Source organism: Vigna radiata, chromosome 8, assembly GCF_000741045.1.
Source record: "Vigna radiata var. radiata cultivar VC1973A chromosome 8, Vradiata_ver6, whole genome shotgun sequence".
NCBI classification, from domain to species: domain Eukaryota; kingdom Viridiplantae; phylum Streptophyta; class Magnoliopsida; order Fabales; family Fabaceae; genus Vigna; species Vigna radiata.
In genome coordinates, this window is record NC_028358.1 from 2,829,727 (window position 1) to 2,848,385 (window position 18,659).

Sequence of the window (18,659 nt, forward strand, 5' to 3'; positions counted from 1 at the left end):
TATAATTTAAAAGTTCAATTTGAGTGTCATTATTCTGCGTTTATATATTTCTCTCACAAATCTGATTAAGAGGAATTGTGCATAATTTCCTAACAGAGTGATCGAATTGTCTAATGTCTTTATCATCGTCTACTGGAGTAGGGAGATTAAGATCTATCAAACTATCTCTAACTCTGACAGAAGCTCCAACCGAAACAATTGCAGAAGTTCTTACCGTTGCAGTGGTATGAGTTGCAGAAGAACCTATAACATGTTTTCTCTTGTGTCCACCGAGTGTAACCTTCCTCTTACTTTGACCACTCAAACCCTTCTTCTCTTTCACCTCAGAGATTATCCCCTTTACCACTAGACCTACATACTAGAAATCACCACCAAGCGCCACTGTGACAGTGCCAATCGCAAGCTTTTCCAATCGCCAAACCTGCAAATCCAAAAACACAGTAGAAACCCAAATTGAAAACCTAATCGCACAACCATAGTTTCTCAGGTTTTCATCATAAAATGCCATTTCAAATCGATAACAATAAGCAACGCTTCATTCATATCTCTTCCATTCTCTTATTTAAACTCTTCTCCTTGATATCTTTCTATGGCGGGGTTTCTTCTCCCTTCTCAAGCATGTCTATCTCACCGCCTACAATTTTACCCTTTTCGGTGAATGGTACTAAATTTCTCATTTCAACCAGCATATTCCAGAAATTTCTCTTTTTTCGCTTCCAACCTCCTTATTTCTGCATGTAACTGCTCAAGTTTGTCAATCTGCACAGGTTTTTGGATGTGTTTACTATTCTGAAGACGCTGAAGGAATCGGGCCATGAAAACTTATACATTGTTGTCGAAAAACCTTTGCTTTTTTCCCAAACTGCAGTTGTTCTTGAGGTATCTTGGTTAAGAATATAAGTTATTTTTTTAACTCTGGAGACACCCCTCAATTGCGGCTTTAGGGTTTCTTAATTAGGCGAAGCAAGGCATTCAAGGGGCATGGGACACGACGAAGGACACCACACACAAGATTAACGAAACCTTGGTTGGGAAGGATGATGACAATAATGATGGTGTTCAGAACGATGGTATTGAAGAGAAGAGTTGGGAAGAGTTATGGTGACGAAGACGATGATGAAGGCAAAAAAAAAAAAAAAGAAGAGATGCCAGCGAATACGACACGACACACGACATTAACGCCGTCTACTCAGTATGTCAGTTCGCAAGAAAATTAACGTCGTCTACAGAATTTAACGGCAGAAGTTTTATTGAATCAATTTTACCAAAACAGGAACTTAATTGAAGATTTTCAAAATACGAAAACCCAATTGATACAGATCCACAAAAATAAGGACTTCCGAATATATTAAACCAAAAATAAAATCTATATTATTGATATTTAAATGTTGTCAAAGTTAAGAAGGTTATTGATCCCTGTCATTTGTCGTCCTTCAACATCTCCTCAACATGGTCTCATAATAGTGAAAGGTATGCAACATTGATGGTGAAAGCAACTTTGAATTAGATAGTTTTACCTTGTAAGAAACTGATGTTAAACAATTGGATAAGTCTAAATGGTTAATAATAATTTAATTTTTTTATAAATTAGCATCACAATTAATTATTTGTTGTTAAAAAGTGTACTTTTCTGAATAATTAATTTGACTATTAATGTAAATGATAATTTTAGTCATGATTTATTTGAGTTAAAATATACAATATAATAACCAAACTAAATAATTTGTACCTTTATTAATTTAATCAGTTTAAAAAGTAATTTAAACGCGGAAACAAATATTTGTTGCGTAACCAACACAGACATAATAAAAAGGCCCACAAGAATACTGACAGCCCAAACTGTAGTTGGGCCTTACTAAAAACGACTAAGGGTAAAATCGTCAATACGAATCCTGTGGATTCCTATCTCCCTCCCAACCCTAATCCCTCCTCTTTAAATTCCTTCGGTGAATGGTTCTCGATACTTTTCTCTTTCATTCGAAATCGGAAGGATTGAAAATATGTTGTGCGGCTTCGTTTTCTGTTCTGTTCTTTAGCGTTTGGTATTGTTTTACTATTTTATTACGAATTCTCTTGTTCCCTTGAAAACCATGTGATGAATACGGATTTACAATTTCTCACGACGGTCGTCTGAGATTTCCTGATGCAATGATCCTTTTTTTCTGATGGTTTTCTTCACGTGTTTCATTTTTTTCTTTGGTGAAAGAGAGTTTTCAATTTCGTTTTTGCATTTCTTTATTGGAGAATGGTCTTTACTACAGAATCATCTGAATCATCAATGACTGGTCGATTTTGAAATAAAGTTATAGTTTACATGAAGTTACATGTTAATTTAATTCCAGAAAACGATTATACTTCATTTTCTTTTCTTTTTCTCATCTACGGATAATTGTTATTGGTTAAAATTTGAATATTATATTATCAGATTATAGCATTTGTTTGAACAGAAGAGTTTCTCTTAAGATTTTTTTTTTCTCCTATTATTTTCAAACGAAGTATATTTTTTATTTGAAGAGGATTCTGGGCTTAGTTTTATTCCATGGGCTGGAAAATCAATCACAATTTGGGTTTTCAGAAATTCCTTCTGAATTGGGTTTCTCGAGTGCATTTACTTTTTGTTTTTGTCTTTTATTTTTAAATGATTATTAAGTATGTAATTTGGTTGGATAATTAATCTTTTAAATTTGAATTAAATAATAATCATTTAAAAAATTGCAATTTCAAAATTGACTGACTTAACTCTTGGATTATAGATTTATTTTTTAATTTATGTTTTGATTAATATATCTAACTAATATTTATGAGTTATATATATAAATTGAACATTAAATTTATATTTCAAAAATTAAAATTTATAATGAAAGAATTGTTCATTTTATAGAATAAAAAGAAACAAAATATTGGATAACCTATCTGCAAATTTTGTTTTCTGAGTAGAACAAAGAATTCAGAATCTGATGAAAAAAAATATGATATTTTGAGAATTAACAAGAATTTGAACATAATAGCAGGGATTGCAGGTAATCATCAATCTTGCAACAGTTTCATGAATTTGAATTTTTCATATTAAATGCCATTCCACTACTGCTGATTTAAAAATCTGGATGTAATAATGAAAGAGGAGTTCCTGAATCTCTACAATCTTCATATATTTGAATTGCTGTGAGCTGCAAGATGTTAAGTTTATGAGCAGAAGCAATCATGATAAAAAGACAATTATCATTATTATTTTTGTCAATATTAATTTTGTTTAATGGTAGATATGTGCAGGAGAAAACTCACCAGCTCGTAATTGATCATGACTGCATATGATGATCCAGTGTATAGGCATGAATGTCAGAAGCACTGGTACCAGGCCTAACAAAAACCAGAAAACGATGATCTAATAATACCAAAGTTGGTCTTCAATTTTCAATATTATAGATAAAAAGATAGATATTCTACACAGAACATGGAAATACCTTTTGCTAATAGTACCATAATGGAATTTAGGCTTTCCTCCTTCCTTCTTATCTTCAACATACTGCAGCCATGAGAAAACGCCATAAGAGACATTAATACTATTGCAAAAAATAAGACTTCAAGCATAAAAAAATGTTGAAGCATCTGAACCATACCAAACTTAAAGTGACCACCATTGATGAAAAGGATAGAGAGTTGAAAGGTATTTCATGGAGAGGGAAAAGTTGGCATTCTGATGATTCTGGACCAGGTGAAAAATGGGGGTTCTTCAACCTTGCTAAGAAGATTATATAAGTCTGCCTCAAACATGCCATAATCATGACTAAAAATTTGTAGCTACATTAGAAGATCAAGTAAAAAGAGTGAAATGGTAAATAAATGCTGATTCTTTGTTACCTGGCCAATTAAAGGAATGTCTAATTGAGCAAAGGGGGAAATCACTTCCACCTCAGCATTGGCTTCTTCCCTTGTTTCCCTGATGGCACCTTCCCTAGCTGACTCTCCCATTTCTAGATAACCAGCAGGAAGTGTCCTTGTTCACACCAAAACATGAAATCAACATAACACAACATCGTTAGCATTTTTGTTTTTGTAAAGGTTTCGGATAAAAGAACGTGGTCCCAACATGATATGTTCATGCAGAAAAAGTGTGTACTGTAATATTTCACAATAACCAGCAATATCAGTGAGATTCCAGTGCATTACAAGACTGAACTGAAGGAAAGAGATACAATAACATGGTATCACCAAATTCTTCATTAAATTGTTGTCTCACTCTACTCTTCTATCATTTTTGTATTTTTCTGTGGCATACAGCAGAATTTCCCTCCAATTTCTCCCCTTTTAGTAGTTTTGCCAAGAATGTAAGTGGAATGAATGAAAATGACCAGTAAAGTTAGAAATGCAATCTTACCATAGGCCATAAGATGGTTCAATATTCCTCTTGCAAAGGAGGACCTTGTTATCGTGTTCAATGAGGCAACCGACTACCTACTTTGTCATCCAAATGCATGTAATGATCAGAAGAAAAAGTAGTGAGCAGAGTCCTCTTAATAATTTTGGATGTTGTAATCATGAAAATTATGCCTCATCACTCCTAATATTTAAAATTTAAGGCACAGTTTTAATATTTTAAGCTATTGTAATATAATTGTATTTTTAAAAATAAAGCACAAAAGAAAGGACTAGTGCAAATTTGTGGTCTTTTAAAATCTGGAGATCCTCAGCAATGAGAAGTTTTCTGCAGAGGGTTTGCTTGCACAAGTTGTTCTTCAGGCCTAGTAGTGAGGGTAGAATGAATAGTATATACAACTAGTACATAATTTTGCACAAAATAGAAGTACTTCATACCACTTTAAAACAATTAGCACGTGATTAATATGAACCATATCAACTTAAGAACTAAATTCTTTCATTACATAATAAATAATGTCCAAAAGCTGATATAACAATCTGCTTCCTCAAATCAACTAATGCCATGTCAAGATTTAACCACATTTTCGTTTTCTCAATGCAAGTTTCACTTAAAAATCTAGTAAAAGTCATAATATTTAAAATAACAAGTTATAACTTGTAAGTACTGTCAAACACTATCAGTCTAAAGGATCATACTAAATCCACTTGAATATAGTGTTAGGTAATCCATTAAACTACCAATCTCCATATAGTTACACCAAAAACAATAGAATCAAACCATCCATCAGAAAATAGCAACAGTATTATTTAATAAAACATCAGAAACATTGTGAGATTTTAGGAGAAAACTAGGTGGTTTTCTTATATGGCATGAAAGTAAGCGAGGTATGATCTTTTAAGCATTTACCATTTTTGGATTCTGATATGCAATCTTCCCACAGCTGGTACATATGGCTCTGAATCTTTCTTCTCCTTCAGGTATTCCAGGCTTCGTTGGACCACCACACCACTGACAGAACTTAACGTTTTGAACATCTCCCTACATTGCAATGGAACTTGACAATAAGACCGATAGCTATAAGATAAGAGAAACTCTATGGTACCATCTGAAATTTAAGGATTCTGATACCATTATTGAAAAACTCTCTTTTCCTCCCTCACCATTAGTGTGTCTAAACTCATTAAGATACTGGCCTAAAAAACAATTTTACAAAAGCCCTTAGATTTCTGTGGCTACCATAGTAACTCTCATATAAGATTTGTAGATGTAAAAGATATCTTTCTGATTGAGTCCATGGAAAATCTGCTGCAGAAAAGGGGCATTCTTATAAAATCAATAGTTAATCCATAATGAGACTATATATAATATAAAAGAGTAGAATTGCTCATCTATCTACCACCACCAACTACTCAAATCCTTCATACAACAAACTCATCAAACTTAATTATAAAAGTAAGTGAAATTTGTTAGAGATCTCACAAAACTATGTATAGAAGTAAACCTTCCCCTCACTAGGTTGCAACTGGAGTTCAATCAATTAGAAGGATGAAATAGTTTATAAGAAAAGAAAACTAATCAGCACCAACAAATTTCTGCATAAATTGTATAAATAAAAACTAACTTATGCAAAAATAATAATAAAAGTTTCCTGAGATAATTATCCATGCCGTAATTTCAACATTAGAGGATTGATTTTCCAAATATTTGATAAGACTAAAACAATGAAGAGCAATATTCATTGTTATAATTCAACAGTTGAAGTAACTCACAGTAGAATGAAGAGATGACGAAGGAGAGTGATCAGAAGAAGAATCCATAAGGAGATTGAAACACAAGAGAAGAACCCTTGATTTTACGAGGTTTCGAAAGGCAAGAAACAAGAGCAGAGAGGAAGAAGAAGAAGAAGAAGAAACGACCACGTTATGAATCGAGGAACAAGGACACTGATTTACAAAGAAACAAAAAAGGAACGCTATCCTCTAGGGTTGTGGCATATTGTAGGGTCATGGAGTTCCATCTTTCACCGTTTACAAACTTGCATTTTGTTTTATGATTTTAGCTGAAACATATTTTGGACGGTGAAGATTTGTTCTGCTCAAATTTCAATACTAATTCCGACAGACGATGACATGGGAGCAACAAATGTGATTGCGACAACATTTGAATCAAATTCAGATTGTTATTATCAAGGAAACGTAAGCGAAGAAAAAAAAAAGAAAAGATAAATAAAATAATTTTATCTAGTACAATATGATATCCAATTCTCATAAAAATTGTCAATATATTATTTTAATAATAATGTTACAATTTATTATTGAATATTAATATTAATATTCTAAACAATTAACTAACATTTTCCTCATCTATGATCTTGACATTTTTTATTAGAAATTGAAAAAAGGATTATCATAGACTAAACTTACTAAATTCTAAAAAATTGAAAAGCTAAACGTAAATTAAATTTTTGCAGGAAGTAAAGTTAAACGTACACACAAAGACCAAAAATAAATTTAAAAGTCCCATTATTTATCTATTTATTTTAATATTACTATAAATTAAAACCAACCTTTCTAATTATGTGCCTATTTTTCATATTCTCACTTTTACAGGTCGAATTTACTCGCTCATTTCAAATTTTCAAAAAAAAAAAACACTTTTTAAAATATTTTCAAATTATTCTTAGTTTTATATTCATATCAGAACTTTTCAATGGCTCCTATTCAATTTCTTCTCTTTTAGCTCTTTCTTAACTAAATTTCAATGCTTCTTATTTAGAAATGATCAATACTTAAAATTAATTTTATACAGTAATTTGAATTAATTTTATAATTGCAAGATTCAATTTATATATATATATATATATATATATATATATATATATATTTACTTACGCTAAATTACCATTTATATATTTCAATAAATTATTCATTAGAATTTTTAATTATAAAAAAAAAAAAAAAATTTATCCAGTAGGATACAATACTAGTTTGACAAGGATGAATAGAAGACAGATTCAGACAAGTTTATTTTGTCTCTCTCTTATCCAATTGTTGACTAAATTACCATGATATAATCAAAATTAAAAATACATTACATGTGAAAGACTCTTTTTATGTTTAACCAATTAATTCCCAAGAATAGTAAATGGATCAATTATAGTGAGAAAAGTCTAATTTTGAGAATATTTTCACCCAAGAAAGATTTATTCAACAAAGGACCCTTTCGAGTCTTATTATTGAGGTCAATCAATATTTTAAAATGACTCAAGCAATTAGTTGGCTTGTTCTTAGCCACAAGTGACATTTCTCTTCTTTTTTTTTTTTCTTAAAATGACAGGTTTCTCTCAATAATAAATAATCTGCATTATTTTGGGGTAGAAGAAAAGGACTATGCTGACAACTCAACTACAATGATAATGACCAACTATGGCATGTCTCAAATGTAACTCCTTTCTGGTTGATTTTCTGAAACACCAAAAACCAACAAAAAGAATGTTAGTTAACTCAGGTAAAATTGCCATAATTTCTGCCAAAATGTTTCTGGCTTATGAATTTTACTCCTAAATTGTAGCAAGGGTTTAGCTTAGTTGGTTGAACAATGTGTACAAGTTATTCTAAACTGTTTGATATTACAGTTTGACTTCTTCCTTTGAATGAAAAAAGAGTAAACAAGCACTCACTCCTTAATACAAGGTCAGTTTATCACACAAAGATTGATAAGCAGCACTGCAATGCTTGAACCTTTCCTCTGCTATAACCTATCAACATGCATAATAACTAAAATAATTAGTAAGCTCAACTCAACATGTAAGACAGAAATTCTTCAATAGGAAAAGAACAAAAAAGCAAGAATTACTTAGCTATTAGAGCCTGGCAATACCTTAGAAAAGCCTTGATGACGATCTGGATGCCACTTTAAAGCAGATATCCGGTACCTGTTTTCATAAGGATGTTTAGAATCACATTGAAGAGAAAATGCAAAAGAACTCAGAAAACACATTAAAGAGAAAGCAGAAAAGAACTCACGCATTTTTCACATCTTCAAGTTTCAGAGGGCCAGAATCACTCAATCCAAGGGCTAATCTATATGAAACTATATCTGAATGTGAACAATCAGACTCTGCTTTGGTTGATTTGCCATATTCATTTTCACTTTGATGTCTCCACTTCTGAGATTTCCTGTTATTAGAAAAACCTCCTGACCTGCTCCTGAGGATTTTCCTCATCTATAAAGGACCAATAGAAAGATCGATTGCCACCGAAAGAAGAGCGAAAACCAGTCTCAACATCAAAATCATCTTTGCAAAATTCATGACCTCCTGAAAGACATCAAGGTTGTTTGAAACATGAATCCAGAACAAGCCCATTAATATCCAGAATCTTCTTTGCACGACAAATAAAAAAAGACATTTCGGCTTGTTCAAGAAAACCTGTGATGCAAATTAAACCAAAACTGCTAAATGATCTGTACTAGTTAAACCCACCAATCCTTCCCAACAGGGCATGAAAATTTTCTGCACAAGATGCAATTAGAAAAATTCCCAGATGAACAAATTCTAACCAATAGAGCCTTCAAATATAAATCCATAACAAACCCTATAATATCCAGAATCTTCTTTCCACAAAAAATAACAGTGAAAGTTTTCCAGACAAGATGCAGTGAGAAGATTTCGAGAAGAAATCATTTAACAAACTCTAATCAAGAGAGCCAGTATTGCAAGGTAGTCATACGCTATTATAACATAACTATGTCAAGCATCCTTACTTCTGAACCGATGTTTTGATCTTTGTTTGCCATTCCAGTGCCTTCCAGAGTGTTTTCTTGACCAGGACGCGCCTTGACTGGGAGAAGGATCATCCTCATCAACATCTTCTTTCCCACTCTAAGACATGGAAAAAAAAAGAAAGCACAAGCATTATATGCAACATCTTACAACTAACAAAATCAGGATAGAGCGCATACAAGGGAACCATCTAAAACTAGGACCAAAAGAGTTCATATTAAAAGAACTATAAAAATTATGATACTGAGGACTTCTCAATATCACCATACTAGGGGAGATAGAGCAACACAAACTTTATCCAAAATTACCAACACTAGAAAATTATATGGATTCACTACAAAACATAGTGAACAAACAGTTAACAAATCATATAACTGAAAAGTAAGAACATGAGCCAGTAATAGGCAATCAAAGGTTATAGTCCAGATTGCACAAATGCAAATTCTGTTCACAATGGAGATGTCATCGCAAAGTTATAACATAAAACAAAGGACAGAACTTAGATGCATCTCTTTAGGTGTTTTTGCTGTTTTTTTTTTTTTTTGTCAATTATAGTTGAAGTTTCACCTCAGAAACTAATTCTGACTTTAAATGAGGACCTCACTAGGGCAGGTTACCAACATGACACTCAAATTTTAATCACAGAACAACACCTACGACTTCTAACTAACTTTCCCTATGTTCCGTCGTTAAAATAAATCAGAGAAAAAACATTAGGAAGCCAAGGTGCGGTGATCAAGTTAAACTCTTGGCATGATCTTTTCCAAGATTTTGTGGTTTCTGTGGATAAAGATACCTCGATAAATGGAATAGAGGAATGGCAATATGATAGCTAGTGTTGGAATTTGAAATGGAGAAGAACTTTGTTTGAGTGGGAAAAAAATCAACAAGAGATGGAAATAATCAATTTGAACAACAGGTATGTTTGGAGGAAACTTTCCTGCAAGCCCTTCAAAGAAAAGAATAATGATACTTTGACAACATTTTGACACGGGATACATATCAAAAATGTGAGTAGTGCACATGGAAAACAATTTTTAAAAATGAAAATGACGTGGCAACAGAATTTGGGGCAGGGTTTCAAGTTTTGGGTTCATTTTCTCTTTTCAGATTCCGAATCTGAGGAAGCTTTGAGAGAGAGCGCGAAACCTAGAGAGAATCCCCTCTTCCCTCCACCCAACCACCCATTGCCGCTGTTCGTAGAGAAAGTGCCGCTTCCTTCAACCCAACCATCCATTGCCGCCGAAGTGCCACCGTTCCTAGAGAGAGAGTGTCGCTTCCTCTCACCCACCCATTTTCATTGTCCACCTGAAGAAGTATTGTTCGTTCCGGTGTTGTTGGAAGCTTTGATTGCAACGACCACCGAAAAAGAGGCACTTTCGCGATCGCGAGTGTTCCTCCCACCCACACATCTTGCTCCGTGCCACCCACCGAGAGACGTTGGTGTTCACTAAAGGTTGGTTTATTTGTATTGAAAGAAATGAATCTATCATAGATGTATGATCTTGATTATGTAGGATATACTCCTTATTACTATAAATATGATAAGAACAATGGGTGTTGGTTGGTTGAGTCGCACAATAGAGGGTATACAAAAGGAACATTTGCAAACTATGACTGGGTGGGAAAAGAGTTGTAATGGTCAGGCAGTGTGTGATTAGTAATCATAATCAGTGTGTGGGTGTCAGAAAATGTTGGGATTAGCAATCCATTAACTAAGCTCATTCGGGTGGATGAGAAAAAGACATATGAGTATGGTTGGATAGTAATGAAATAGGTTTTGAATTTCTTGTGTGTTGCAGGTATCATTATTGACTATATCAATTAAAAGTGGAGGCAATACATCTTTTTTGCAAGAATACGCATTTGGAAAATTTTGAATGGATGTTCTCATCTTTCATGATCCACAAATATTATAACCCTCAAATCCAACCATATGTGTTGGAGTGGCTTTTTAGAGGGTCGTTTGACAGAACTATTGACTGATTGTCCTTCTCTTGTTTATCCTTTTTAATTTGACATATAATTTCAGTCTATTGCATTTTGGAGTATTTTTGTTTTTGATTGAGTTGTTGGATTGGCATTGATAGATTGCACAAAAGAAGAAGGTTATAACAATGTAAGTAGATTTTATATTTTGAAAATTGATTTGTTTGTTTGAAAAGAGTTTTTTTTTATACTTTTTTGGTTTGAAAATGAATTATAGTTACGATTGCGGGCATGGAGCGATACAAAACCGATAGTCGACATTAATGGTATACTATGACAAATTGATAGAATACTTATCGGGAAGACTCCATTCAAGTGATGTCTTTATATGAACAACCCAATTGAGTTTTGCACTCCTCTGTTCAAGGAAATGGTTAGACGTTGGGTTGGCCGCAATGAATGTTTTGTTTTAAAGCAAAGAATGGTATCATTTACAGTTGGCGATGTTTGCATGGGTTTAGGGTTGGATGCATGTCATTATTTTCTATTATCAATTTTATCCTACTTATGACATTTTTTAGGGTGGATGACTTTGAAGAAAATTGTTGACAAACAACACCACCAAAGTTATCATCAAAATTGACATCCAAACCACCAACACTCAACCCTAAACCCATGCAATCATTGCTCAACTGTAAATAATATCATTCTTTACTTCAAAACAAAACATTCATTGCGACCAACCCAACGTCTAATCATTTCCTTGAACAGAGAAGTGCATAACTCAATTGAGTTGTTCATATAAAGACACCACTTGAATGGAGTCTCCCCAATATCAATTTGTCGTAGTATACTATTAATGTCGACTATCGGTTTTGTGTCGCTCCATGCCCACAATCACAACTACAATTCATTTTCAAACAAAAAGAACCATAAAAAAACTATTTTCAAACAAACAAATCAATTTTCAAAACATTAAATCTATTTACATTGTTATAACCTTCTTCTTTTGTGCAATCGATCACTATCAATCCAACCAAAATACAAAAACAATGTAAAATTAACCCAACAACAACTCAAAAAAACAGACAAACAGACAGAGAGTATCAGTAATTCTGTCAAACGACCTTCTAAATTTTATTTCATGAGGAGCATCAATAAAAAGGGTTGGATTTAAGGGTTATAATATTTGTGGATCACCAAAGATGAGAACACCTATTCAAAATTTTCCAAATATATATTCTTACAAAAAAAATTATCGCCTCCACTTTTAATTGATACAATCAATAATGATACCTCCAACACACAATATATCAAGAAATTCAAAACATATGTCATTAATATCCAACCATACTCACATGTCTTTATCTCACCCATCCGAATAAACTCAGTTAGTTAATGGATTGCTAATCCCAACCATTCCCAACATTTTCATCTTCTGACACTCACTTATTGAGTACTGGTCACACACTGCCTAGACCATTACATCTCTTCTTTTCCCATCGAGTCATAGTTTGCAAATGTTTCTTTTGTATATCCTACTCAACTAACCAACACCTATCATATTTATAGTAATAAGGAACAACTAACCAACACCTATCATATTTATAGTAATAAGGAACATATCCTATATAATCAAGACCGTACATCTATTATAGATTCATTTATCTCAATACAAATAAATCAACTTTTAATGATCACCAAGGCCTCTCAATGGATGAGACAGCACAAGATGTGTGGGTGGGAGGAACACTCACGAAATCGTCTCTTTTTCGGTGGTCGTTGCAATCAAAGCTTCCAACGACATCCACGCGAAAGGTCAACGAAAATGGGTAGGTGGGAGGTAGTGGCACTCTCTCTGGGATGGGAACGACTGCACTCCAGCGACTGAGTGGATGGGAGGAAGCGGCATTCTCTACGACGACATTATGGCGGCACTCCGAGAACAATGAATGGCTAGACAGAGAGAAGAAGGACCCTCTCTTGGGTTTCGCACTCTCTCTTTCTCAAGTTCGTTCTCTCTCAAAGTTGTCTCATTTGAAAAGAGAAAATGAACCAAAACATGAAACCCTAACCCCTTTCTAATGTCACGTCATTCTCATTTTTTTAAATTTTTTTCACGTCCACCACTCACGTTTTCACACGTGGTACGTGTCAAATGCTAAAGTATCATCATCCCAAGAAAAAACAAGGAAGAAAGGAACCATCTTCTCCTCATGCTAAAATTACTCTATACATTAGTTAAAATTAGATTTTGGAGAAGCAAGGGAAATAACTTCTACATGGTGAAGTCTCTCTTTAAACGTAGTTAATGGTGAAAAATAAAGTTGCTACTTTTGTTTGAACCTTAACATATACCCATTAAAAATCATTTTTTTCGATGAGAACTTGAAAACCCACCAAAATGTACTGAGCAACACTAACCTGAAACATGAATTGCGCGTAAGCATTGACATCGCGGAGCAGTGTTTGTTTGGCACGAAGTCTTCCGAATCTTCTCGAGTGATCGTTGCATCTCTGCGAGCAAAAGGGCGTAAGAAAAGAAAAATTGTGAAGAACTTATGTTGAACTAGACAAGGTGCAGTTGGTGGGACTGACGGATTCCCGAAAGGTGTGAGCTTTGCGTTGCAAGTGATGTGTGGAATGAAAGAGTCTGGTGAAATTGCTCTTGTTCATCTTTCTCAAAATCTTGAAACTGTGAACAAAAAAGGGAAAAGTAAAAACTCATTGATTCTTCCTAAGAGTGTGAATCATGCTCAAGAGTGTTTTTGTAATTTGTGTTTGAACACTAGATCTTAAAAGAGGAATATTTTAATAATTTTTTATTTACACTTTTAAAATTAAGTAACTTAAACTTATCAAATGAATAAAGTTGAATAGAGAAGAGATTAAAATTGAAACTAATAAATTGATTTTCTCAAAAGTTGGAGTCGAATTTAAATATATAAGATTATTTTAATTTTTAAAAATATAGATTTAATAAATACATATATATATATATATATATATATATAAAAAGATGATTGTGATTCTAACATCCCTACCACATTCTTTTTAATCAATTATTAGTTGAGTATCCAGCAGAGCTTGTGATCTTTTGCAGACCTGTCACCTTTAAAGAAAACCATTAATGTCTAAATAAAGTTCTTAAGGAAAGGGAATTTATCTATATTCTTTTCAATCATTCATCGGCTTCTAAAATTTTTTGTGAAACTATATGCATTCTTTATATCGAATCTTTTAAAAGCTTTTTTTTTAAAAGTATTTCTTGGTATACAAATTCTTAATTAATATTTATTGTAAAAACTAAGACATTATTGTAGACAGTAAATTTAATTTATGTTAGTGTAGTAAAACTTAGTCTTGCATAATTCAGCCATTCTTTTAAATGCAATAAATGAAAAGAAAATGAAGATTGCTTTTTAAATGAACAGTAAAAGAAATCTCATAGAAATGAATGATGGTAGGGAAAAGTGAAAGAAAAGAAAAGGAATAGCTCCCACTTCTTGGGAAAAAATAATTTAAGAGGAATCACTTTACTATTTTCAGACAGAAAATGTCCTTTTATTAGAAAGAATGTCTTCATTTTTTTGTAGTGTAAATGTAGAGAATTAAACTATAAAATTAAAAAAAAATTATTTTTTCTTAAGGTAAAATTTAGCTCTAAATAATGAAAAATAATCCAAAACTTTTCTTTTTTTTAGTTTATATTTAATGTTATTTTTTTCTGATCTAAATAAATGATGAATGATTTAGATTAGGAGGTGGTTCTGAAAAATTAAAGTGAATAATAATTTCATGTATTTGATTTGAGAAAAGGTGCCAGCTATTTCCAACAATAAACGTGACGAGCAGCGAGGGTGAGATGATCGTAAAGGAAACGGACGGTCAGGATCTTCCTAAATGACATTTGCGGTTCATTTGAGTCGCATTTCATTTGCCATAACTTTCCTTTTTTAAACCACACTACTGCGGATACCTCAGCCACACAAAAGCACGTTCCTTAAAAATAGAAAGTGCAACAGAGAAGTCACGTACACGTAGCTTCCTTCATTTCGGAAATTCTAAGGTACTCATAACAACACATTCTCCACTTTCTTTTATCCATATTTCAAACATTCCATCATCAATTCTTCGAAGGTGACAGTTAATCTCGTAACAATTTGCACTCCTTGTACACTAATTACCTTAATAATTTTTATGTGAGACTCTGATCATGTTCAAAATGCAGCATTTTTTGGGTGTGATGATCATGAATTGTTATGTTTTTTACCGATCTTTTATCATCATGTGACACGTATAATAACCCCAGATCTTACAATGTAGCTTAGGGAGACACATGAATCGTTTTTGTTTCTGTTTCATTGTTTTATGTTTTTGTAATGTTTGGTGCGTTTTGCAGTAATCAATAAAAGATGGCAGATGGTGAGGATATCCAACCTCTTGTTTGTGATAATGGAACTGGAATGGTCAAGGTATATATAAATGGATCAATTATTGTGTGTTCCTCTTTGATCTTTCTTATAGACAAGGTTTGAATTGCGGTCACCGTTGCACTTTCGTCATGTTAATGCTGTGAGAAACTGCAGACCAAAAGTTTGTGCAATTGTTACGGCATCACGTGAAAAATTGCAGATAATGCAATTGAAATGTGGCTATAACGATAATGAAAACACTGAAATAGCGATTTCAGACCTTTTCTGAAAATCTGATTAATGGGTTTTGTTTGTTAATGATCTTTCTCTTTTGGTGTTGATTTATGTTAAATTTTGCAGGCTGGATTTGCTGGAGATGATGCTCCAAGGGCTGTGTTCCCTAGCATTGTGGGTCGTCCGCGTCACACTGGTGTGATGGTTGGAATGGGACAAAAGGATGCTTATGTTGGTGATGAGGCTCAATCCAAGAGAGGTATTTTGACTCTGAAATACCCAATTGAGCATGGCATAGTTAACAACTGGGACGATATGGAAAAGATCTGGCATCACACTTTCTACAATGAGCTACGTGTGGCCCCAGAAGAGCACCCTGTTCTCCTCACAGAAGCACCACTCAATCCCAAGGCCAACCGAGAGAAAATGACACAGATTATGTTTGAGACCTTCAACACTCCAGCTATGTATGTTGCCATCCAGGCAGTGCTTTCCCTTTATGCCAGTGGTCGTACAACTGGTAAAGATTCTTCCGTATCTGATCCTCCTTTTCTTGGTTTCTGGTAATTGGGGACATGATGCATGGTATTTGAATGTTTGTGGTCGTCAAGCCACTTGTACTTTAATAGAATTACATAATTATTTCAAATGAGTATAGTTTAAATGTTCATAATATATGAACTGTGTGCACTAGTCAACTGAGTTTTATTCTGTCATTTTTGAACAGATTGTGGGAATCAATAATGTCATACATTTTATGCATTTCATTACTGGTGCAATTTGACATGAATGTTAGTTGAGAATATGAGATCTGAAGGACTCTGTTGACATTGAAATAGTTTGAAAAAAATGGTTTCTAACTTTTTATGCCTTTTCACACAGGTATTGTTCTGGACTCTGGTGATGGTGTCAGCCACACAGTTCCAATCTATGAAGGGTATTCCCTGCCACATGCAATCCTGCGTTTGGATCTTGCAGGGCGTGATCTGACTGATGCCCTCATGAAAATCTTAACCGAGCGTGGCTACTCTTTCACCACTACTGCTGAGAGAGAAATTGTGAGAGATGTTAAGGAGAAGTTAGCCTACATTGCTCTTGACTATGAGCAAGAGCTAGAAACATCAAAAACAAGCTCAGCTGTTGAGAAGAGCTATGAGCTACCTGATGGACAGGTGATCACGATCGGTGCTGAAAGGTTCCGTTGCCCTGAAGTTCTCTTCCAGCCATCCATGATAGGGATGGAATCTTCTGGAATTCATGAAACCACATACAACTCCATCATGAAGTGTGATGTTGACATCAGGAAGGACCTCTATGGTAACATTGTGTTGAGTGGTGGTTCAACAATGTTCCCTGGCATTGCTGATAGGATGAGCAAGGAGATCACCGCATTGGCCCCAAGCAGCATGAAGATTAAGGTGGTGGCACCACCAGAGAGGAAGTACAGTGTCTGGATTGGAGGCTCCATTTTGGCCTCCCTCAGCACCTTCCAACAGGTACAGCAATTTGCTTCAATTACATGTGAATGAAATTTGTGGGGCGTTATGATGTAGAAAATTCTATTTGGAAAATATGCAGAGACCAATGTAGTTAAGGGAAAAGAAAAACGGGAAGGAATAACCAAGATAACTCAGTTAAAGGGAAAGGAAACTGGTTTAAACTAAAATGGATGTGAAACCAATGTACTGTGTATGCTAATGGAACAACTTTTTTTTATCTTCCTTGAAAGAAGAAGCTTTTCAAATTAACTTTTGTGAAAGCTCCTTTTGGTTTTTTCATGAAAAAAAAAAATACTTTCATTCTCTGTATTCTTTTTATAATTGTGTTTGGTTCAACTTCTCCATTTTAAGAAAGAAGTTGTAAACACAATCTTAGTACTGATCTTAACCTTTTTTTCTGATAACAATTCCATGTATTCATGATATCTCTTTCTTTCTTGAGAACAGATGTGGATTGCAAAGGCAGAATATGATGAATCAGGCCCCTCAATCGTCCACAGGAAATGCTTCTAAGGATGCATAGAGTCCAGGAAATTTTAATATATAATCCATACTCCTGAATTACCATAAACTGGTTGAGGAAGTTTCATTTTATATTCTTTACCATTTTTTGACCATGTTTTTGTGTTTTCCTTTTTCGATATTTTGTGATAAGAAAGCAAAGCATGATAATATATATATAAGATTCTTTTTGTTTTTTTCTTCTTTTCATTGGCATTTTGTTGTAGAGGAGCTGTGTACTGTCATTGATTTGATTTGGTTGAATCAAATGGTCCTAAGTATTTTGATTAGAATAGTAGTATGTTCTTGATTTATTGTTCTGTGAACGAGGGAGTCACTGTTGTTCACGGGCCAATCTTTCATCATAGTAATTGATATTTTGCCAACTTTGCATGTGATATCAGAATAAAAGCTATTGCAGTTTATTTACCATTATGTTAGTGTTAATTTCTTTCTGCAGTTGAAGAAATTTAAAAATGGATCATGTGAGCACCATGATTTTCCACCATCTCAGTCACACAATAAAGCTATACAGAAGAATAACAGCTTGCCACGTATAAGAATTAGAGAAAGAAGATCACCAACCAAACAGGATAAGAGATTGTGATCTGAATTTGGTTGTAAGAGGCACAACAAAGTCTAAAAGCAAATTTGGTATTAGGAAAGATAATTTCGTGAAAAAGAAGCCTAATATGGTAGATAGCAAAAGTAACTTACTAGAAATAGGAAAAAGCAGAACAAACAACCTCAAAAATCAATAATTACTTAGATTAATAAAAATAAAAAAAAATATTGTTTTACATACTTAAATTTTTATATTTATTTCACATTATCTTTATTTATTTTTTACTTTTTTATTTTTTGAAAAATTACAATGATACCATTATTTTGAAAAAGATGCTACTTTTAGTCTAATCATC

General features: G+C 33.5%; 2 protein-coding genes and 1 pseudogene across 7 annotated transcripts; 1 reads left to right on the plus strand and 2 right to left on the minus strand.

Annotated features, from left to right (window-relative positions):
- Nucleotides 1-2,955: 2,955 nt before the first annotated feature.
- Nucleotides 2,956-8,104, minus strand: LOC106771021 (nudix hydrolase 23, chloroplastic). Of its 5 annotated transcripts, none has more exons than XM_014656900.2 (8): nt 6,148-6,400; nt 5,285-5,416; nt 4,376-4,452; nt 3,859-3,994; nt 3,618-3,758; nt 3,462-3,523; nt 3,283-3,357; nt 2,956-3,167 (listed from the first exon to the last, which is right to left on the minus strand). In XM_014656900.2, the coding sequence occupies exons 1-7, from the start codon at nt 6,193-6,195 to the stop codon at nt 3,297-3,299; spliced, it is 657 nt and encodes a 218-aa protein (XP_014512386.1). In that variant the 5' UTR covers nt 6,196-6,400; the 3' UTR covers nt 2,956-3,167; nt 3,283-3,296. The 5 variants fall into 5 exon arrangements, with proteins under 5 accessions (XP_014512386.1, XP_022640227.1, XP_022640228.1 ...); XM_022784506.1 differs by lacking the exon at nt 6,148-6,400 and adding an exon at nt 5,507-6,139; XM_022784507.1 differs by lacking the exons at nt 4,376-4,452; nt 6,148-6,400 and adding an exon at nt 8,058-8,104.
- LOC106772615 lies at nt 7,849-13,862 on the minus strand (annotated as a pseudogene).
- A 1,171-nt stretch (nt 13,863-15,033) lies between these two features.
- On the plus strand, nt 15,034-18,029 carry LOC106771984 (actin). Of its 2 annotated transcripts, none has more exons than XM_014658078.2 (5): nt 15,034-15,159; nt 15,493-15,565; nt 15,866-16,259; nt 16,622-17,235; nt 17,686-18,029. In XM_014658078.2, the coding sequence occupies exons 2-5, from the start codon at nt 15,506-15,508 to the stop codon at nt 17,749-17,751; spliced, it is 1,134 nt and encodes a 377-aa protein (XP_014513564.1). In that variant the 5' UTR covers nt 15,034-15,159; nt 15,493-15,505; the 3' UTR covers nt 17,752-18,029. The 2 variants fall into 2 exon arrangements, with proteins under 2 accessions (XP_014513564.1, XP_014513565.1); XM_014658079.2 differs by lacking the exon at nt 15,034-15,159 and adding an exon at nt 15,206-15,230.
- Nucleotides 18,030-18,659: the final 630 nt, after the last annotated feature.